This window comes from Aplidium turbinatum, chromosome 7, assembly GCF_918807975.1.
Source record: "Aplidium turbinatum chromosome 7, kaAplTurb1.1, whole genome shotgun sequence".
Lineage (NCBI taxonomy): Eukaryota > Metazoa > Chordata > Ascidiacea > Aplousobranchia > Polyclinidae > Aplidium > Aplidium turbinatum.
The window spans coordinates 8,581,420-8,604,845 of NC_137478.1; the positions used below are offsets into that span (position 1 = coordinate 8,581,420).

At 36.4% G+C, this 23,426-nt stretch overlaps 1 protein-coding gene across 1 annotated transcript; it reads right to left on the bottom strand.

Annotated features, from left to right (window-relative positions):
• Positions 1-5,728: 5,728 nt before the first annotated feature.
• LOC145774773 (uncharacterized) lies at positions 5,729-19,246 on the bottom strand. The gene is made up of 13 exons (XM_082586083.1): positions 19,063-19,246; positions 16,745-16,839; positions 15,643-15,748; positions 15,005-15,114; positions 11,166-11,309; positions 10,396-10,467; positions 9,842-9,950; positions 8,916-9,070; positions 8,590-8,721; positions 7,843-7,994; positions 7,338-7,451; positions 6,271-6,399; positions 5,729-5,996 (listed from the first exon to the last, which is right to left on the bottom strand). The coding sequence occupies exons 1-13, from the start codon at positions 19,185-19,187 to the stop codon at positions 5,832-5,834; spliced, it is 1,608 nt and encodes a 535-aa protein (XP_082442209.1). The 5' UTR covers positions 19,188-19,246; the 3' UTR covers positions 5,729-5,831.
• Positions 19,247-23,426: the final 4,180 nt, after the last annotated feature.

Below are 23,426 nucleotides of genomic sequence, written 5' to 3' on the forward strand. Positions count from 1 at the left end.
ACTAAACTAATCTTGTTCATTCATTGTTTGGTACTTTGTATTATTGCTGCGACAATGCGACTTCTAAACGACAAATCTGCTGAAATAAATGATCCTCTATAATCGTTCTACAACCCTTGCTTCACTGGTTCTCTGCTAAACATATTAATCCGGTTTAATCTAGTCGACACCAGTTTTGACCTATTTCCATCAAGCTGTTCCATGCGCTTGCTGCATCGTCAAGCTTTTGTGTCAATCGATGCAGCTCTTGATCGTAACTTTATGTTCATTCAACGTCAAAAAAAGTGAAACTTGGGAATGCTTTCAAGTGCACACTTTGTCTGACATTCTGCGCTTGTACGACATTGATCAATAAAGAACCAAAGCATTTTGTATATTTTACTTTTTCACGTGTAGGCTCTATACGGCCAGCGGCCACATACAGCCCGAAAAATCTTTTTATGCGGCCCGCGAGGTGCTAAAAAAAATTTTTATTACATTTTATAAGAACCATTTTTGGCTTTCTATTCGTGCGGTAAATTTTTTTGAAATACAACAATACGATCGTGTGGAGCGGCACGCTCCTTTGCCGTTTACCATTAGGACAATTGATTTTCTTTTTTCCTGTCCGAATATTATCTGTTGTCCAATAGGCGGATAGGCCTAGTAACTTTATAGAAACGTTACAACAACGTTTGTTTGCTGCGCACGAAATGTAGTTTTTCTTGTTACTCCCTACCATTCTGAGTTGTGTAATCCTGTCCAGAGAGTCTTTACTATAACAATTATACACCAGCTCAGTGGCCGAGTCTTCGGTCAAATCGAAGTCTTCAAAACCGGTACTGATTATATTCTTTTTTGCATAACGTAGTGAGAATAAGTCAGGTAATAAAGTGATGACATCGTAAACCTGATTAAAAATGACCGTGTCGCTAAAAGAACTTTAGCTGTTGAAGAGCAACAACGATTAAATAAAACCCAGGGATATCTAGAGAAGGGGATAGGAAGACTTTGATTACGTCTGACAATAGAAGGGCTTCTATTTATCTTAAATAATCTCTGTTTATGGTAAAATGACAATTGGCACATATGGTAATTTAATAAACTTTGTTATGACAACCTGCACTGCACTATTACAACCAGGTATGGATATTCAATGAATGCTCATAGTCACTTAATTCAACTACCCGTATACTTGCTTTACGCCTAGCCAACTGCAAAGGTTTTGTCAAAAAAAACAGCTAAACTGGTAACCTTTCAACTGTCTTTCCAAACAAGCATTCTTCAAATATGTTCTACATAACACTTGCTAAATGTTTTGTGTAGCTAAGTATACCAGCTGCACTACAAAACTTTTTGCAATTTTAAAAAGAACCTCATGTTTAACGCGGTACCAACTACCGCCCTTCTAGTGTCATGAGAATCAGCAATCGCTCTGAGCTTTCGTATCCCCTCCCTGTTAAAACCATAACATTATTATTTAATTATCAACATCATAGTTTTACAGCAAAATCAAGTTCCATCACATCAAATTTTCCATTTTGCAGCAAAATTGTGTGTAAGATACATTAAGAACCAAAAGCCATAAACAAAGAATATTTCAACTCACTCTCACACACGCACGTTGAGAATTGAACTAACGTTGCTTGGCCTACCGGATATTTATCGATGGCATACTTCATACGGTTTGTATATTTGCAATCTGCAGGCCACTGCAGCAGGGCCGGATTTAGCTGATGGAGGGCCCGGGGCACTTTTAGATCGGGGGCCCCCATGCAAAAAATTTTTTCGCGCTTACCGGGCGTAAAACCACTTCTACGGCTACAGTAGCATTAATCCAGCACTGCACAGCATTTTGCAGAAACTTCAAAGGGTAAAAGAAAGAAAAAAAAAAACAAAAAAAATCACATTTTTTCCACGTGGGGCCCTTCAAAAGTCGGGGACCAGGAGCACCTGCACCCTTTGCCCCCCACCCCTAAATCCGGGCCTGCACTGCAGTGATGATGTTTACTGACTAATCAGAAGGCAAGATTCAACTCAGTAGAGGAATTTTTTGCCGGGAAAAGTTTGAGATCAGGTTTGTCACAATTCACAACAGCATTTGTCAAAATCGATGTTGGAAAGAATCAGAAGGCGAGCTTTGAAACAAGTTGCAACAAAAGTTTAGTAGGCTAAATAAGGTTTGCTAACAAATTTTCGAATGATAACTTTTCAGGTAGGCTAGTGAGATATAGCCTATCAAAGTATGTGGCTGGCATGCTCATGGAAATTGTGACATCAGAGGCAAAAAGTTGATTTATTAAACTTTTTCCCACGAAGTTTCTTTCAGTCGCGTTTGTTGATTAAATCCTGCCTTCTGGTTGGTCAAAACACTTTATCTGCTGAAGCAACTTGCAGATTACAGACACGCTGACGGTTTAATTGTTCATACTTTTCTGTAAGTTTCGAACATATATTTGGTTTGCAGAATGAGTCTTGCAGTAAGTTTTAGGCTAGTCTACTTTTCTTGCGTATCGTATGAAGAAAGAGTAATGTGTCTTTAATTTTTATTTAGGCTGTGCTATCTACAGTAGCCTATCCACCACAGTTGGCACAAATAAGTTTTTTCCAGTGTTTCTCAAGACAATTTTTACTCAGCGGTATTGAAAGGCCCAGCACCTTATAAGCCTGCTAACCGAAATCCGTTCCCTCAACTGCTGAGTATTACGCAGAAACAAGACTCATTGCCGACGATTTTTTATATTAGCCTACCGCCCTGCCTACATGGCATTTAACCAGGGGCTCCGGACACTTCCTGAGAGTGGGGGGGTAATTTAAGCAGGGACGGGAACGATGTTTTGACATCGACAGGGGGCTTATTGGATTATCGCATCACATATACTCCTGGGAGGTCTCCCCCAGACCCCCCTCGCAATACTGAAAGCTTCAATTTCTTATACAGCGTCTTAGGCGGCATGTTATGCGCCGAAAGCGCAAAATTTTTGCTTTTCAGCACAATTTAAATCAAAAAATTATTTTAACGAATCTAAAATCGCGAGCAAAAGCTCTTTAACATTTGCTTCATTTTTGAGGTTTTGAGACAATTTTGACTGGAAGAGGGGACGTACGCAAAACTTCCTCTCTGTATTCTTCCTTGGCTCAAGCCATCCAAGTTTTGCACTTCAGACGCTAAAAGGTTAGATTTAAAAGGTCAAAAGCGTCAAGGTCAAAACTTTCTATAACTTAATTTACAATTACATAAATACAACACGATAACCTGTGCCATAACATCCACAGTGTAAGAAAAAGTTTCAACATCTGGAGTCTAGGCCTACATTCAATTGTGAAAAAAATAAAATAAAAGCTAAAATGCATTAACTTTTACAACAACTGAAAATAGAAAAACATTGAAACAGCGCAACTGTAGTGGGTTTCGTTCGTGAGTGGTAAAAGCGAAATTAAACAGTTTGTAGCAGTGAAAAACTACGACGTCACACATAGCGCATTGTGATGCGTATGTATTTGACAGGATACGCAGTTCGGCGTTGTCTTGCGAGTCGAACTTTCCAAGCAAAAACCTCAAAAGTTGTGCAACAAAATAAAAACAAGAAAATAAAACACAAAAGTAAAAAAATAATTAAAAATATAATTTTTATCTGTAGGCTACATTGGTGGGGGGGGGGGGTAATTTTGCATTAGTTACCCCCCCCCACTCCAATTGGTGGGGGGTAATCACCCCCGCGGCCCCCCCTCTAACGGAGCCCATGCATTTAACCGTTTCTACCCGTGTCGACAGTATCAATGCGGAGGCAGGCAGGCAATAGGCTATCGAGCCGCGATAAAAATTACCTATGTCGTCTACTCGTTGCTGCACATGACCAGGGAACCGTGTTCCGAAAGCTTGTGACAATCCGCTACTACCACAGCAAACCACCTTCAGTACATGGGATGTTTTGACCGGTAGACACTTCAACATAGGACAATTTTCACTATTAACCAGCTGACTGCAGTCATTGTGATCCTTCTAGTACTCAGCCAGCAAGTTGATTTTTGCTTTGTTTGGTAATACAGAAGAAAAAAGAGTAATGGCAAGGGTTAGAATCGAACCCTCGTCATTGAAGTGACTATTCCACAACCCTCAAACTTATCGACATGCTGATTACAAAACGCGATCAACCACAGTATGAGTTTTGTTCAGTTGAGAAGGAGCGATCTTCCTGGCGTCAGTACTACCTGACTACTCACTATAGAACAGCGAGCATTGTGTTTCGCTAACCATACCGGTGTAGCCTCCACACTAGCCATCAAGACTTTTCCAAAAACATGTGTTTCTCGGCAGTCGAGTGGAGCAAGAATTGAAAGCGATAGACACGTGTTTCACCCAAGAGGCTGGACTCATCAGTATCGCACCACTAATTCATGCTACATAGTTCTCAACCGCTGCTTTTGTCAGTCAATTACAATCCTTACCTATGTGGAAAGAAAACAATTAAACTAACTGTCGCCAAGAATATGCACAGTATGAGTTTTATTAAATTAGAAAGATCCAGTGGCGCGACCTACAGACTGCATAAACTAGTTGTTCGGAAATTTCATGCCTTCAAAAGCATTGATTGATTATTGAATTCTTTTACCTCGGACTGAGAAGGATTCTTTGAGAGCTTAATTCTGGCAGTTTCGCATACTTGTAGAAACTTTGAACTACTGAAATCGACGCAGGCCCAGTGACGGTGTTTGACAGTGAACTTTTCGATTGTTGACGTGTTTTTTATGAATTATTGAATGAGCCCTGGGCGGTGGTGGTAGCCATCCACCCGGTTAGATGGTAGGGGAGCGGTTAACACAACAAATCCGTTCTTCAATTGAAGAAATAGATTACTTTTATAATAAGGTTTTTTAGTGAAGAAGTAGCAGTAGGCCACATACAACTCTTTAATCAAAGAACATTGGTCTACTGCCAACTTTGTGAGATATTTGCTTCAAACACTCAAAAAATGTTCCTAAAGCAAATATTCCTTGTTGTGAAAAAACCAGGGAGTCGAACCGAACCCGAACCGGATTTTTGTAAACCGGTTTTGGTGCGATTTTGTCTGAACTTTAACCGGAACTGAACCGAAAATTTGAGTTAGCTTAAACCCTAACCGAACCCGAACCGGTTGAAAAAAGCGGTTCACTCCAGCATTACGTCATTGTTCGCATTGTGGTAAGTGAAGCTGTACGTAGCATGTTGTTATCTTGGAGGCCACATTGTACTGATGAATTATAGCCTATTCCGTAACACACGATCCACTATCATCGATGCTTTGGAGAGGAATTTTTTGAGGTAAACAACTTCTGTTCTGTGACATCATAGACAATATAGTTTGATTGTAACTTGTGCAACAAACAACAAAGGCAAGTTAATTGAGCAAAGCAGTGTTGAGATCAGTGTTGCCAACCTTGCGGTTTTCACGCCCAATTTGGCTAGTTAGTAGTTGGGCAATAGTAGGCCTAGGCCTAATTTTATCGGACCCGAACCGGAACTTATAAAACCGGTTTTAAGTTTCTTCGAACCTGAACCGGAACTGAACCAAATTTTGAAACAATCTTTGAACCAGAACCGGACCCGAACCGGAAAAATCAAACGGTTCGACTCCCTGGAAAAAACGTCATACTATGACTACTTTTAAGGATTTATGTTGTGAAAACTGCCACAAAGAGCTCCTAAAATTTTCTTAAACAAAATTTGTGCATTTGCGCAAAGGTCGAAGCTGTGCTGCGATTTGGAGAAATGAAGGCATCGCTGAAAACGAAAATTCTTTGTGAGATTGCACATTCATACTGTGTACATATGATATGCAAGATTGAAGAAAGTATCAGTACAATTAACAAGTTTATGAATCCACTGATACGTTAGTATTTGTTATTCTGGACGGATGGGGAGCGGTAGGTCGGGTAGTTTTTGGTCCTGGATTACTTTTCTTCATCGCTTTTCGAAGTTGAGAAGTGGAAACCGCTCCGCGATTGCTAGTAGCTGCGCTGCTGTATGCGCTATACGCCTATACAAAAAAAAAATTATGTCGTTTTGTTCTAAAAAATATCTTACTATGCTGCATTTATTTAAAACTGGACAGCAGTTCTTCACAATCCAAACTACATTTTGATTGTTTTAGAATCGACAACGATTGAAAATAGGCTACAACGACTGGATTAGAGTTAGGTTACTTAGGACATCGGTGAAAATATAATATGTCTGGTAACTTTTGTGCGGGGTTAGTTATACCGAAAATACATAAAACAAACTATGTTTGAAAATAATATTGACGGACTCACATTGTGAAATTGATGTTCAGCAAACTCTGTTTGTAGCTTGGCGTTGTTTAATTCTTTAAATCGCTTTATATTGAGCTCTCTCTTTTTCTGCGAGACGGATCGATTAAATTTTGTCTTTGCTTCATCAACCTGTAAGAATTATTCAAAAAATATGAAACTTTAATTACAACCTGTTTAGTTTCTTCTATGGTAGACCATCATCATACTTGTGCTTAGCTGTATGCACCAAAAATTGCTAAAACTGGTGATCGGAAAAGTTACACATCTCAGTGGAAACAGCGGAAGCGCATCCGCTCTCGTGTATTACTGTATCTTTATTGCTCTCTAGTTACTGTATTAGCAACGCAATTGGTCACAGACGTGCTTGACTTGTCAACGTGGCCCAACAGGTGCATGTCGTTTTATTTGAGTTATAGAATAAAGCTGATATCTTTTGTTTATTAAATATTCAAAATCCAAAATTACATCTTAATTTTGCATCAATCTTTTTTCTTTGCGATGGCCTTTCGATTTTAAACTTATATATCATTTTTATTTTGTTACCCAGGCTTCATGGCTTTGTCAGTTTAGCAATAGAGTGTTTAAAGCGGATGTATGTATGAATGCACAGTATCACTTTATGTGTGTAACACTTTTCAGATATGTGTTTCTCGGCAGTCGAGTGTAGCAAGAGTTTAGCTATAGATACGTGTCAGGTAGTGCTGACGTCAGAAAAATCGTTGCTTCTCGACTTTTCAGATAAACGGTTAAAAACCTTGAACCTCAGTTTGACAAATGCAACAAACATTTTAATGATATTAAACAAACAAAATAATTGTTCATTACTATGGCAGTCTCCCAGAATAGATTGTGGTTGTTGCTTGTCCAGGTTGGTTGACAAAGTGTGTAGAATAAGCTTACAGTAATTAGTTGTTTAGTAGGTGTCTAGATTTATTTGAAAGAAATTAGATTTATTTGAAAGAACTTTTTAATCAAGGTAGGTTATGTAGTGCGATATGCTACTCCCCACTAGTAGGCCTATTCTTAGCACAGTTTAAGTCAAAATTTCAATCATTCAACATTTTTACCTTATTGCGTATCCATGGCAGTTTGTCAATTGGAATCTTTTGAGATGACTGAGATAAATTAATGCCAACTCTGTATACTTTCGCTCTTTGCGTGATCCAGCCTGGTCTACGACTCTACAAAAATAATAACTGCCTACATCTTTTATGAAGTTGGATATGTGTAAAAATGTGTTTCACACAGGGCCGTGGAGCTGGAGTCGTGGAGTCAGAGAGATTTTGATGTGTCCAGAGTCGGAAGGGGCCAGTTGTAAACCGAGGAGTCGGTGTCGTATATTTTTCAACCGACTCCGCCGCCTTGTTTTCTCATGAACTTCATACGAACATAATTTCTACAAATTACACGTATGACAAAATATCAATTTTTGATTGGCAACTCTTACATACATAACTTTTACTAATTTTAATTTGTATAGGCTATTAAAGTATTTTGAATTATTGTTAGGTCAAGAAGGTTTTACAACTGTAGTTAAAGAAAGAGTTAATTATGACAATCTTTTTCGGTTACCTTATCAGGCAGTTTTTCGCAAGATTTGTACGTTCTCTGATTAAAATAGTCGTTATCCAAATTGCTACTGGATGGTGGGTTGCTCTGTGATTTTGGGTTTGCAAGAAGTTTTTCAAGAAGGTACTCATGGTTCTTGTTTGTCAGTTGGCAATCTGAAAATGAAACATTTGTTGTCAAACGCACAGTTGTACTTTGACTTACATGGCTGAGTAGTAGAAAGACAATAATCACTTCCTAGACAGCAAATCAGCCGTCTTTTAGACTGATTGCGTTGAACGTCTGCAGACGTTGAATCAATGTAAAAAGCGGTTGATTTGCTGCATGGGTTGGGTAAGATACAACAAAGACACCTACTTGCTTGATAAACAAAAAGGTTTATATGAGATTCATCGTTTTCACGTTTTTTGGAATTTATGCTTTTAAAATATTGGCTGGAAGTTAGAGCGTTAGACCTATGGAATATGATTGGTCTTAGCTAGCGGTTAGCAGCAAGCAAGTTCTCGACAATTACAGTACTGCTTGCTATGTGATATCTATATTCATATCCCATGTGCGGTACAGTGATGTGCAACATTGACTTCGAGTAAAAGGAATATTAAATTGGAGAACGATTGCATATTTTGTTTAGGCGAAAAGGGCACCAGACCAAGTCTCCCTAGGTCTGCTACTAGTATTGCAATACGCACAATTTATTATAACATGTACAAACGAATTGAATGTAAACAATATTTATATAACAAACTACACCTGAGTCTGCACTGAGTGACGACGGTCGTCGCTGTTGTTTTTTATTTATAACCTTCTTTTCTGGCGACATAACAGAACGCAGTTCAGATGTCTTTATCGGAGCTGCGTAGGGACTGTTTTTAAACTCTCCGTCTGAAATAACAATCATGTGGTGAAGCCATTGGTTGGTAAATGGCTAACATAGCGCAGTTCACATAGAAGACAAATATATCATAGTTACAAGAGTGAAGTAGGCTAGTCACATGGTAGAAGATAACATTGTTCATGCTCTAGAAATATCTTTCTATATTGAATCATTGCATAAAGCATAAAAAATCTGAACTTACTTTCAAAGGTTTGATTGATTTTGATTTTGTTTAGTTGATCTATCAGTTGTTTGTTAGTGATTCCGATCAGCCTGGCCACGTTTGCATAGTGCTCAACCACATGAGGAGACTTTTTTGAAACACCAGCTACTTTTTTGTACTTTTTAACATAATATCTGAAACGAAATTGAGTAGGCTACATTCAGATGAACAATTTGTTACAAATAATAGGTTGTAAAACTAGAATAAATAGCTGCAAATTCATTAATTAAACTAGTATGCAAATTTATCAATTAAAACTAGTGTAAACTCACTGCAAATTCTACAGCACGAAGTAAACTTTTATTTTACTCGTTTTCATTCAAAGGTCTTTCATCAACAGCTAAAGCTGCAAACAACTAGCAGCAACATAAATTCAATGTGGGATAGTTTCAATGACGATCCCTACTTCATCAATGGTTGCAAGGAAGTTCTGCACATCTATCAACATCTCCAGATTACATATTATCACTAATAAAACAATAAATGTTATTAATACTACAGAAAGAGCCCAATGCCAAGCAAAAAAGCCAAGCAGAGCAAATTACATCACGGGTGTGGCAGACTTGACGACCAGCTCGGTCCTTCTGCCACTCCCATCATCATCAGCAAACAACTTATTTCACGTTTTAATCTTGTATTGTTTTTTTTTCATATGTGCTGATGATACGAAAATAGTTTGAACCCTGAAAATCAAAGTCAGTTACTACTTACTAAAACCTCTACAGCTTGTTTTAGCCTTACTTGAGGTCATAAGAAGGTCTTTATTCAAAATTCTACTTGAATAAGAACCTTCTAATGATCCCAAGTAGGCCTAAGGCTAGAACAAGCTGTAGAGGTTTTTAGAAAGTTGCAACTGAATTTGATATTAATTATAAGTCAAACCAATTGCAAGTTAAGCAGTTTACCCAACAATTTCATGAGCTTCTTTTAAAGCGGATTTCTTCATGAACAGAGTAAGGGCATTGCATAACAAGTCTCTTAGTATTTTAGGACCACAGTCGTGTTTTACAGCACCTAAATACATGATGTTGATTTAAACGTAAACTGAACCACAAAAATTTTCAACTAGGATTGCTGGTGTTGTTTTAACCCTGAAGTGCGGACCGCAAGAAATTTCAACTAAGGTCGCTATGTGCACAACGACAAATTTTGAAACCAAAGTAAGATTTAATACGTTTCAGATACTATAATGTCTTCAAATCCTTTTCACAAATAAACTGGACTTTCATGATTAACAAAGTGTAAAGTCTGTCAATTCCTAATTTCGTAATTAACTCGTACATATAGATATTTTTAAGAACATACGTAAGAAACGTTCACGAAAACATGCTTTTCAATTTCCAATCTTTTAGGCTGCTCTTAATTTTTCTTTCCTCATGTTAGATGAGGTCTCAATGAAACTGCAATTTTGTAACCGTGTTTCGTTACTTGTTAATTAATAAATGTTCTTTTCTCTTACCATGTACTTCCAAAACCATCTCCTGATCCGTCATGGCTTCCAAAAACTCATCAAAGTCAATAACTCCGTTTTCTAACACAAAAAATATTTGAGAAGGAAAGTAGACCCATGAAGGTAGAATGGCCTACTGTTTGTAACTTATCATTAAACAAATGGTCCACTTTTCATGGGCTTACCGTATTTTTGTATTGGTTATTGCTAGGTCGATAACGTTTGATTCAAAAACAGTGTGAGAAGAAGAAAAAATAACGGATCTGGCCATATTTTGCAACTTACAGAAGAGCGACTGTGAATCTTTTAGAAACTGAAGATGAATAGGTTGTTAATGTAGCTTAGAAGCTACTGCAATTTATATACAATACAACGCGTAAAATAATTCACAGAACTGTACACTTTCTTGTACACAATGAAAAAACTCCGTTACAAAATAGAGTGTTGAGAAAAAAGAGCTTAAAGTTTGCAAAGCTTCAACAAATCGAATGTCTGGGGATATTTTTCACGTGATGTGACAAAATCAAATAACTACTTTAACGTACACGGTTCTGGCACAAACGCAAAACTCTGTAAAATAAAAACCATTCAGGAACTTCACATAACCAGCCGTAATTTGCTCCTCCCTTTAAAATCAACATACTAGTATAGAAAAGCCGCAAATAAACGATTGTGGAATTCAAAATAGCAATTACAAACTCCCTGATTACAGTTGAAATTTATGTTTTTTTTCCAAGAAAGCTTTCTTGATGATAAACTTTTGTCTCAGTTCATCTTACCATCTCTGTCCAGTTTCAGCATAAGATCTTGCACTTCCCCGCGGCTGACGTCAATTCCAACAGATTCCATCGTTTCTTGTAGGTCCTGAGCATTGAAACTTCCACCTCCACTTTTATCGAATAATTTGAAAGCTTCTTTAAAAGCTGTACATATTTAAGGCTGTGTTTAAGTATATGAACATTACTTTAAAAAAGAGTCGTTGAGAGAAGGACTTGGGCCAGGTATCACTGAGACCTCTGACCCCACAAATTAGGAAACCTTTCAAAATATTTTAAAAATGACACAAACTACCTTAAAGTAGAAAAAGGTACCACATATTTAAAAAAAAATATATTCGATACTTCCTTTAAGTTCCTGAGTTCCTGCTGACATCCTGAGCTCCTAAGCTTATTCTGGATCTTAGCCAAACCTCTCTGAATTCCTTTGCCTGCGCTACTGCTTTGAGGTCGCCAGAACTTGATGTGCGTGTGGAAAGTGGTTATTTTATTTAGTGAAACTCTTAGCTTATAGCTTGAAGGCTGTAATCAGGCCACAGACGTTTTTTATAACTTTAAAAACGCTGGACTGCTTGAGCAACAGTAAGTGAAAACTTGCGAAACGTGTTCAGAGGTCGAGATCAATCAGATTGTAAAATAATGATTCACAAGACGTCCTATCAAGATGGAAATCTCGTTAGAGAAGAAGGCATTCTACTACTATTAACTTTTAAAAAATACTTTGAATTTATGAATGGATTAGAGTCGCGACCCAAAGTTGGGTCGCCTGATTATTTTTTTGGGTTGCTTGTTTTTCAGGCATGTTTTATCTTGGGCGAAAGAATAAAAAAAAAAAAAATTTAAAACATGCAGAGATCGATCACAAAACTATGAATTCAGAAAGTCATGAAGCGTTTCATGTCGAGACATCGGAATGCTTTGTAGCATGTTCGTAGTGTATGAAATTTTAACAGTTTTCGTTTTTATTATTGTCATTATTGTTATTATTAAATGTAAACCCAACAAAAATTTCAGTCTCAAAGATAAAATAACCTGCCAAAATTACGGGATATACATTGCAACGTGCACTATATGTCACAAACACTATGTAGGACAAACCATGACAAAGTTTTCCACACGTTGGGCCACACATAGATCTATTTGGAACAGCTTTAATTACTCTGATAAATCCGGTGACAAAGCAGCATTATGGAAAGATTATGCAAAATTCCACAACACTGAACAGAAAAAAAAAACAGTCCTGGCAGTCTGCTTAGTCGTTACTTTCGTCGAACAACCCAACAAACAATATTTTGACATCGCTGAAGATAAATGGCTACATAATATCAAAGCCACCATTAACATACAGAAATTGATTCGACCAACCACTTAGTCTGTTTTAATCAAATCAAGGCCACTAAATCGGCGATTGTTTTCGTCTTTGTGCACTGACATGGATTCTGATTATTTATCAAGCATTGCTGCTGCACACAGAAGTGCGATGATTGTCCCGAGGTCGTGTCCTGAAGCGAGTTTGTGATTTACGGGAGAAGATTGCTATCTTCCTGAGGCAACAGAACTGTGTGGGATTAGCTGAGAAGTTTTTGCAAGAAGATTTCAATGCAAACGTTGCTTACCTTGCCAATATATTTCACTTTCTAAATTCTCTAAATTTATAAAATTATGCAAGGCAATGATTTTACGGTGAATAATCACGCTGCAAAAGTTTCTGCTTACCACAAAAAACTCATAGCATATACTCCGGAGAAGCTATGTCGCCAGTGATGAGTACGATATGTTTCCTCAGCTAACGCAATATATTTGTGGCAAGGAAGTTGATATTAAGCAAACCATAATTAGACACAGTGGCGGCTCGTGGTCTCAAAACATGGGGGGGCTGCATCAACCAGTAGGCTAACTTAATATAAATAATTATAGACCTGTACCGGACTGAGTTATAAATGCACTGAGTTAGGGTTAGTAACACAGTAACATCTTCTTTTAGTTGGCTGTCGTTTAATGTTTTTATCATTTAAAGTAAACTTTTGATAATGGCTTGAATTTGGTCAAGTTTAGGTGGTCACCAGATGGAGCTAGTACTATTTTGGGACTTGGTATTAACTTAGTTGGTTAGATCTATGCTTATGCTTTCTAACGATAGCAAATTTGTTGAAATTAAACAACAAATGAATAAATGGGAGACAATTTTCTTCAGGTGTTTTTCAGTGCATTTCCACCCCATACTTCCTCCTTTATAATAGTCCATTCCAACCTGTGTGACGTATCATGACGTCATCATCACAAAAGGATGAATTGTGAAAGAGCACCAATAATTACAGTAATTGGCTTTACTTCACATCAAAACTAGTCTGTCTCAATGACTTCTCAAAACACAGATCAAGTAAAGTAACCTACGATCCCTTCACCTAATCACCGACAGCTTCCACACGCTTACCCTAAAGATTTACGAGAAATAAGTTGGAATCCCTTACCAGGGTCTGTTCTGTTTGCAGTCCCTACAGCGCTTGTTCAGTGACGCTAGGAAACTTTTTTCTGAAAAACCTACGTCATAAAAAAAGAACAAGAAACATCGGACCTGCAGAATTTGCAGACCCAGAGTTGCCAATTAATTTTTGTAAGACAAATTTTTTTTTTATTACAAAAAAAAATTAATATTAAGAGTTTTTTCAATTGTTTAAGCGAAATAAATTAAAAAAAACATGGCAAAACTATCTATATGTAATATAATTCACATATGCACAAACATGTTAGGGGGGCTGCAGTCCCGCAGTCCCTTATGACGAGCCGCCACTGATTAGACACCTAGAACACCTTGTCAAAAAGTTTGTGCACTACTATGGAGAATCTCTAACACCTAATAGCCAAAATGATTGGATAATTAATTGATCTATTTGCTGGAAAAGATCTGCCTCAACTTTCCATCCATGTTGTAGAACAGTTTATAGACATAACAACATTAGCAGCAAATCATTTTTTTGAGTCCTTCAAAGACAAATACCCCAAAGATTCTACAAACATCCCCTTTTGAGCTTAGATGTACAAAGTGTATCCCACAGTTTCCAAATTAGTGATTCAAAAACTGATTCCATTGGCAGCAACTTGGCTTTGTGAGACTGGATTTAGCGTCCTGTGTGCATTGAAAACCAAACAGCGAAACCTGCTGGAAGTTGTAGCCGACATGCGGCTATGCCTAAGCAAAATAACGCCTCGATTTCAAAAACTTACTGACAGAAAGCGAGCACATCAGCTATCTCATTAGTGATTTGATAAACATATTATTTTCGAAAAAGTTACTTCTTTTGTAGTGCTGTTTATTTGCAATGCAATCTTGTACTGATTTTAAAATGTTACGACAATTCGCTTGGGTCGCAAAATTGCAGCGAACTGAATCTTTTTTAAAAATGGGTCGCCTTAAAAACGTGTTGGGAACCACTGGATTAAACATAGTCTATGGTTTTTTCATTTACCAAATTACGATAATTTATATGTTTTTATTTTCAATAGGATACATTGAAAAAAATTCAAATAACAGAGTTAAATGTCATGAATGCTTAACACATGCATTATTAAAAGCGTTGTCACAACCCAGTGGCGTACGCACAGTGATGGTGGAGAGTATTGGGCCCGTCCTTCTCCTCTAATATAATTTTTCAATATTTAAATGCTTGATGGAGAGATACTATATCTTGCGCGAACCGTTAGGTTACCGTAAAACTTGCGCGAGGTAGAACATATTAAAGTGTTACTTTTTATCAAAAATGGTCAAATTGAATCGAATGCCCCCCCATTGCAAAATCTTGCGTACGCCTCTATCAAGGCCCATTATAGGATTATAAACAAACCCATTATCTGGTCTTCTGTTAACGAGTCTCCAGTTTGCTTTTCAAATTCTGCTATGGCTTTAGTTTCTTTCGTTGAGCCAATCACCAATGAATATTGGCGTTCTTCAGCGCTGAAATAAACATTTCAGTTCATGCAAAAGTAATTTGGCGTTGTCCAGTAGGCTAAATCTTGCATTGAACTGTCAGTCTTAGTGTTTGAGTATTGGAATTGCTACTACATGCTACGACTATATACCAAGCGATGATAGACAATAATTATTGACATCGTTAGAAAGTCTTGCCAGGTTGTATTACAAATTTACAGTACTTTAAAAGCTTAATAGATTAGAATAAATGAAAAGCTCAAAACAATCTATATGTTAATGTTACTTTATCCTTTTACATGGTGTAATTTGAATTTCTATTTATTGGGAAATAATTATTTAAAAAAAATAAGCCAATCGATTAATTTAGAACAATACTTAAACAGCTTTCTTTCACTAAAACAGTCGAGGGCCCTTGCAGTTTATTGACGAGCGACCTAGATCTAAACTAAACAGTAAACTTAATGCCATAACTATTGCCACTGTTTGTTGAAGGTTTGTACTACCGCGGACATCGCTATAATAGATGCTACGGTAGCCTCCTAGCCTACTTACTCAGTGTTGCTGGTTTTATCTCCCAAAAGGCAGAATTCTTCGTTTTCTTTGTTTACTTCAACTTTTGAAATGCTGTCACCTCCAGGAACAGTGCAATTGTCCTGACCTAAAAATAAAAAATAAAATAAAAGTCGAAAAAAAAATGTTATTATCCTTTTGGGAATTTATGTATAGCGTTTTGTCACACTCTAATGCTTAACATGGTTGTACTTTTCGACGGCTCTACTTTATTGCAAAAACATGTGAAAGTAATGTTCAATTGTTCATCATCATCATTATGTTCTTCCTTGTATTGAGGGTTGGATACAATGCGCCATTGTTCTCGACCATGAGCTGTTCGTACTGCACCTTCATAAGTTAATTTTATCCATTTAGTGGTGTTTGATGTCCAAACCATTCTTGGTCTGTCTTTTTTTCTTTTACCGTTTATCTTCCTTTTTATTAAGGATCTTTGTAACGAGTTTTGCCTTATTGTGTGTCCGAAGTACTTCAATTTTCTTTTTTTGACTATTTGTAAGAGAATTTTGCTTGAAATGAATTTGGAGAGCACTTCATCGTTAGTGATCTTTTGTTTCCATGAAATTTTTAACATTTGCCTGTGTCCAGAGCTCGAGGCATCGATCCATTTCTCCATTTTTTTGTGACATTGTCCAAGTTTCAGAATTGTATAAAAGGGTTCACCAGATATAGCATTTTAAGATCCTGTGACGAATTGATAAATCAAAACGTTGATTGGTTAAAATATTTTCTATTTTTCCAAATATAGTTCTTGCAATTTCTATCCGTCTTAGAATTTCATGGTCACACCTCCCATCTTCAGTTATTAAATGCCCAAGATAGGAAAAAGATTTTACTTTTTGTATAATTTCATTGTCAATTATAATTTTGAGTACTGGATTGTCTGGTGATTTTAAAGATTACCATTGACTTGGTCTTTTTAGCGTTAATTTAAAAAATAATGTTAGTTCAAGCCTTTCGTGGGGACATGAATGGTTACCTATAAGCGTCAGCAAGTTGTAACATACAAACTGTGCAGCTAGAGCACGTTGAACAAATTTTGTAACATCTTAGGTAAGCTCTATCCTCTATTTGACTTACAAACCTTTGGAATCCATATTTGGTTTGCAATTTTCAGAATCTGATACGTTTGATGAGCTGTCCTCTGTGTGATTGGAAGCGTTCGGCGACAGCGAATCTCTGTATAAAGCGTTATGTTTGTAATGTAACGTTAAATGATGACTGGTTCCTCAACTGATATAGCCTACGTTACGTTCGGTGCTTCCAATGGCATCTGTTGATTAAAAGAAAATGTGTTGCGGAAAATTGCTTTCTTAGTATACTTGACAAAAGATTGTAGCAGAAGCGTCAAGATCAAGCGGCGTTGGTTCGACTCTCAGGGTGTGCGCTTGAGCAACGCTCGTTAAGGACTGCTCTCCATTCAGTGGCACCTAATGGATGGAATAATTTCCCGGCGACAACACTTCAACAATCGGAAACTTCACACTGTCAATCTCGGTGACCGGGCTTGCATCAATGGTTCATAGTCTCTACATTGTCTACAAGTATGCAAAACTTCCAGGATTAAGCTCTCAAAGAACTTTCCTAGTCCGAGAATAAAGATTCAATCAATCAATAAGACGTACCCTGTCCATAACATAAACAGACAGACTACACAATATCTAAAAATATTTAACATAATTTTTTCGGTGTGATTTTTTTTCATTTTCTGCTAAGTTCTGGAGCGTGAAATTTTGGTTCAAACCGACAGCGGCAGTTGCAATGTATCTTAATACTAGTACCAATAGGCTAAGTCAGTGACGTAGGATAGGCTTCGCAATGAAAGGTCTGGATTTGAAGCCCTGTTTAGCATGACAACTTGAAAATAATTGCACGCTACATGATGATTATGTGCCTGATCTGATGCAGACTTGGCGATCATGGTCTTCCAAACTTCTGTGTTATATGACATCCGTATAAAATTGGTAGTTTTGATTGTTGTGTTTGTGGCCCATTGGTTCAAGCTGTTTAAATAACTTAATCTTTCCCGACCTCTGCTTCTTCTTCCTTGTTTCATGCCCAATAATACTAATTTTCCCAAATCTTCATGTCTGTGAATAAGCCCTACAATTTCCATCAGGCGCCTTCTAACTATTGTTATTAATCTCCTGTCTGTTTTTGCCAGTTCCAGAACTTTGTCATTACCTTTCTTTTCTGTCCAACTGATCTTAACATTCTTCTGAGAAACCACATCTCAGCAACCTCTAATATTTTCATCATTTCGTTACTTGTCGTCCAGCATTCTCATCCGTTAAAAGTCAGACTAGATTTCACATTACTATGATTTTAAAACTTTCATTTTTTGTTGTTGTTGTTATGTTGCAAGTTTTTAGACTGAACTCTTTTTACTGACAGCTTCCTTTTTCATAGCGATCCTCTTTTTAATTTCAGTGTCACTTTTGCCATCGGAAGTTATAATGTACCGGTACGTACCTAAGATATTTAAACTTTCCAATTTGTGTTCATGTAACATCGTTGAGTGTATCGTTGTATTTTGGATAAGTTTTATTTTTTTAATACAGTGATGCATTCTATTTTTCTTGAATTCTCTAAACCCATCGCTTTACTTTTACTGACAACAGAATTTAGCAAGTTCTGTAGATGATTTGCAGATTCTGCTATCAAGACTGTATCATCAGCGTATCTCAAGAAGTTTGTTATATTTTGTCTTCTAACTTTTATTCCATTTATATCTACGATATCTCTCAAAATCATCTTTCTGTAAACGTCGAAGAGGTCGGGATATAAGAAACATCCTTGTCTGACGCCTCGTCGTATCGGTTTAAATTCGCTAAGGTTGATAATTATAGGTATTACAGCCATTTGTTCTCAATAGAGGTTTTGTGTAATTCTAAGTTCTTTTCCGTTGGTATCAAAAGAATGCAATATTTGGAACAGTTTAGCTTGTTGAACCTTGTCAAAAGCGAAAGGGCTACATACAATAACTTGCAAAGCATTTTTATTCAGAATAGGTACGGTAGGCTGAGCCAATTAGCGATCTTATGGCACACCTTTGTTATCACAATGCAATGCGGTCAATAATGAACAATTGCGATTTGCGATGGCTTGATTTAACTTATATACGGTGGCAGTATGCTGGCATATGTGACACATTTGCCTGTGGTTGAGGTGAATGTATTTTAGTGGTTTTTCTTAAGGCCTGCTTTTGTTTTCGGCAATGGAGTGAAAGTATTGCTACAAAACGTAATATTAAAGTGCTCTAATATTTTTTTTGTGTACGCCACTGTCAGTTACATTTAATCAACTTAAATAAATCCAAGTAATAATATTTATTTGCTGTTTTTGACATTTCGCTTTTTGTGAAAAGTTGAAATAAGATTATCGAATATTTTCCTGACTTACTTTTGGAAAGTTCTTTCTTCATCCTCTTCATTTTCCGTCTCCTCCAAAAAGTTATCGTCCTCGGTAATGAAAAGACCACTAGGACGATTAACGACTTGTCCTGACACTGCAGTTGGCGAGTCCATTCGTATTTCCCGTGCTTTCCGTAAACTAATTGTAGTTGAATTTTGTATACTAATGTGAATACTTTTAGAGCTTATAACTTTTGAAATTGATTAAAATTTTACTGATTTTACTTTGAATTATGACATCACAATTTGCTAACACACATGAAGCAAATTTTCAAAACAATGAAAACTATTAATACTACAAAAAGTGCTCAATGCCAAGCAAAAAGGCAAAGCAGAGCGAATTGAATCAAATATAGTTATTACTATCTGAAGCCTTTACAAATTGTTTCACCTAACGGATCATCAGAAGGTCTTATTATAAGACCTTCTGATGATCCGTTAGGTGAAACAATTTGTAAAGGCTTCAGATAGTAATAACTATATTTGATTTGAAGCAAATTTTCTGTAAAATTGGTATGTCATTCTCATTGTCATGGCAATAATCTACCGTACTTTTTATACTAATTTTATTTTATTGTACTTTTGTTTTATTCTTTATTTTATTCTTTGTACTTTCTATTTTATTCTTTTATTCTTTTATTTTATTCTTTTATTTTATTCTACTGTACTTTTAATTAGCTAATTTTATTTTATTAGCTACTACTTTTTATTAGTACTTTTTATTACTGTATATTGTACTGCAGTTCCTTTCACAACTTTCTACGATATTTTCCTGATCAGGATAAAACTTCAAAATATTTTCTTCCCAAATTATTAAAATTACATTTTCAGTCATCATGAATTTGATATCTTGCCATGTCACTCCTGTTATGTCGGCTGCATAGCCAAGTGGTGAGAGCCTTGGAACAGCAATCGAAAGGGCGCCGGTTCGACACCGCTCAAGAGCATGCGTCTGTGTCTCTGGCAGGTACACTTAAAGGCATGTCTGAAGATGGACACGAAGATTGGCTTCCTTGCCTTCCCGTCCACTTAATCTAAATCTTCAACCACCGGGTGTAAGCCTAGATACGACAAAGAAAAAAAAAACAAAAAAACAAGAAAAACTCCTGTTACGTGGCCTATCTGCATATACAGTAGGTCTACTTCTACAACATTTTATCTGATGCTGTTTTTAAGTGATACTGATCTTTGACATTATCCAGCCATTTTGTTTGTGGTCTCCCTCCATTTCTTTTTGAATCCTTTTGTCTTTTTCATTTACTGTCATACTTGATTTAAAGCATTGACTCCCCCATCGCTTTGGCAAAGTGTTTCGTCTTGACTCCATGTCGTTTGTAGTTGAAAGTGGAGCAAGCAAAACAGAACAAATTTAAACGTACTCTGTGCACAGCAGGGTTAAAGTATTCACAATCCGGATTTTTTAAAATGCTGTAGTTTTGTTTTGGTAGATGAATTTTTTTGGTGGCATTAAAAATGTGTGTAGTTTTGCTAGTGCATATTAGCTGTTAGAATCCAATACAGTGTAACTTCTGATGGAAGTGGAACGCCACCTATGAGCCAGGAGCGGATTTAGCATTTGTCAAGTTTAAATGATGTTTGAGAAGTATGTGACGTCACAACTATAAAATTGGTGACAATAATATTGAATAATACTAATACAGTATTATTATTATGAATGCAGTTATTGTAACGTTAGGCTACACACGTCCCAAGGAGGTGGAGGGCTGAAGTTCACAACTTAAATATTGATTTATAATAAATATTTATAATATTATTAAAATAAAATGTTTCCAATAAATATTGATTACATCACTACATGTTGTGCTTTTATCTTTTTTGCGTGATTTGTTCCAATAAATATTATTTCAATCAATTTGCAATGATTCAGAAATTTAATTTCATCTGAAAAGCGCGTAAATTGCTCTCTAGCGTACTTTAGTGCAACGATTTGCAATATTTTTTCTTATAGTAAAATTTGAATCTATTCCAACAATACTTTACCACCTGTTCTGTTTGTCTAAAAAAATTCTGTGATTTTGTTGAGAATAAAGTGAAAATTATGTGATAATATGCATGCATGTCTAGTGCTTGTTGGCTGTGGGATAAGATGGTAGTGGCGTCATGGACAAATTTAATTAAAATACTGTTTTCTCCATTCCAAGATGAGAAATAAAGGCGAATCAAGTTCGATGCATTTAACAAATCTTCAATATCTCCTGGAGTCAAGTTGTAAGGGGAGCATATTTTCGCCTCAAATAGTTTTTTTTTTTATTGCAGATGGCTTTCTCGTTAACTAATTTGGTAACCTATATCTAATCACAAAGGCTGATGGATCTTGCAGTGGCGATATAATATTGTAAAAGCTTCGCAACTAAGGCGGACTAAAAGAAAATGTTGCTTTTAAATTTTGATTTTCTTGTTTATCGAACTTCACATGCTTTTTTCTGGGCACGTGATGTTGGCTGGTTGTTCAATGACTTCAGTAGTTTTTTTTTTAATATTTAAAATGGTGCTCATAGATGTAAGATTGTGTGCCTGCAATCTGATGACCCTTTTGTTTTCATCACAGCCAAGACGAAGCGTGCATACGGCATATGTCAGGTAAGAATTAAAAGAGTTCTTAAGTGATTTTGGACAAAATATTTTCCACATTGAGATAGACATGCGGCAGAGCGTTTGGCAACATGGTACGTTTCTTTCCCGCAATCGCTAAAACGGTCTTAGACTAGAATTGTATTATCAAGTACAAATGGTTTGGCCCGACCAAGAAGATTGTTATTTCATATTCTTGTAATTTAGCCTAATTCCTTTATATCGTTGATTTCCTAATCGAGATCATCGGACCCACAGGGGATCCATGTAAATTTTTAAGAAGTTCCGTGGAAGCAAAAAAACTGCAAAATTAAAACATTTTGGACAGTTCTCTCAATGCAACTTTTAGAAGTTCGTGGGTCCGTTTTTACAATGCTCCAGTTGCAAACCCTCCTGTAGGCCTGGTTATTATAAAGGATGACAAAACAACTGTTGGAGGCAAGCTTTGTCCATCTAAACATTCGGAAGGCTTTTATATGTTTTGAACCACAAATTCTAGCGATTGTGCAACGTTGTTGGATGGTATCGTGTGCTACATATCTTACGACAGACCAGAATGAGTCGCAGCACAGTGATTAAAGTGATTATAATTTTGTGCAGTATTTAAATTCGTGTAAATTTAGATTCAAAAACGACTGTTTATGGTGAAATAAAGGTTATTGACATATCTGATTTAAATATTCATGAGAAACGTGGAGACTATGCAACAAACAAACTTTCAACAAGAAAGGAAACTTTTTTGGTTTTAGATTGATTGTTTGCATTTTTTATCGTTTTTTTCTACGTTGTAGTGCAGTTGTAATGATTGATTGACAGGAAACAAGACAAGAGCTACCGGCCTGACTAAACTATCAGTGGACCATGTTTTCATTGGACAAGACAGAAAAAGTTATCGCCTTGTCTTGATAAATAAATCATAACATTTCTTACTTTTATCGCTTAAAATCTTATTGAAAACATCGGTCTAAAGTACATTAGATCTGCAATTACTTGATGTTACCAGGAACAAACACTACTAACCACTTGGTTCTTACACAACCTGTTTCCACTCAAGAAGGTTGTGTATTTTAGACGATGTCGTCTGAAGGCAAAAACGATTTAAAATCGCGCAGGCTACCAGAGCTTAAACTCGAACGCGTAAATGAAAAGTTAAACTTAAAAGATAGTTGACCATACAACAGATTAATGGTCCGGGTTTTTTATTTTTTATTTCGACAATTACATAACTGGACGTTATATAAATATAAGATGTGGTGCTTGAAAGGGTAATTAGTTTCATTAAAACTACTTTTTAGGTTTTTTGAAAGTGCAGGTTTTGAGCAAGCTAAGAATTTAGTCAATTTAGAAAGTTTCTTTATATGTAATGATTTAAGGTTTTAAAAAATAATTTGTCTCCATGACAACCAAGGCTGCAAGCGATGTTTTAGTCGATGTTTTAGTTTTAAGTTCATAAACTATTGAAAAATTTGAATTCGAAAAAAACAACCGAATATAACCGAATTCTTTCAGTTTATAGTCAAGTAAAACTTTACAGTTCTGGTAAATGTCAATGCAATTCACATGGTCGTATATGCAAAACAAAATAAAACTATAGGCTCTACCACAGTGGTTTTCAACCAGGGTTCCGCGGAACCCTAAGGTTCCGCCAGTAAGTCTAGGGGTCCCGCAAGTTTACATTCAAATCCGAGAGTCTATTTTATTATTATATGCATATTGTTTAAACATAATCAAATATTGATTAGGTTTGCCACTATAATAAAT

Coding starts and splice junctions, on each gene's coding strand:
- LOC145774773 (XM_082586083.1), bottom strand. CDS start 19,187: ATGGACTCGCCAACTGCAGTGTCAGGACAAGTCGTTAATCGTCCTAGT. Junction 9,071..9,841: donor GAAGCTCATGAAATTGTTGG/GTAAACTGCTTA, acceptor ATTTCGTTTCAG/ATATTATGTTAAAAAGTACA. Junction 6,400..7,337: donor TGCCATGGATACGCAATAAG/GTAAAAATGTTG, acceptor TAATTCTTACAG/GTTGATGAAGCAAAGACAAA.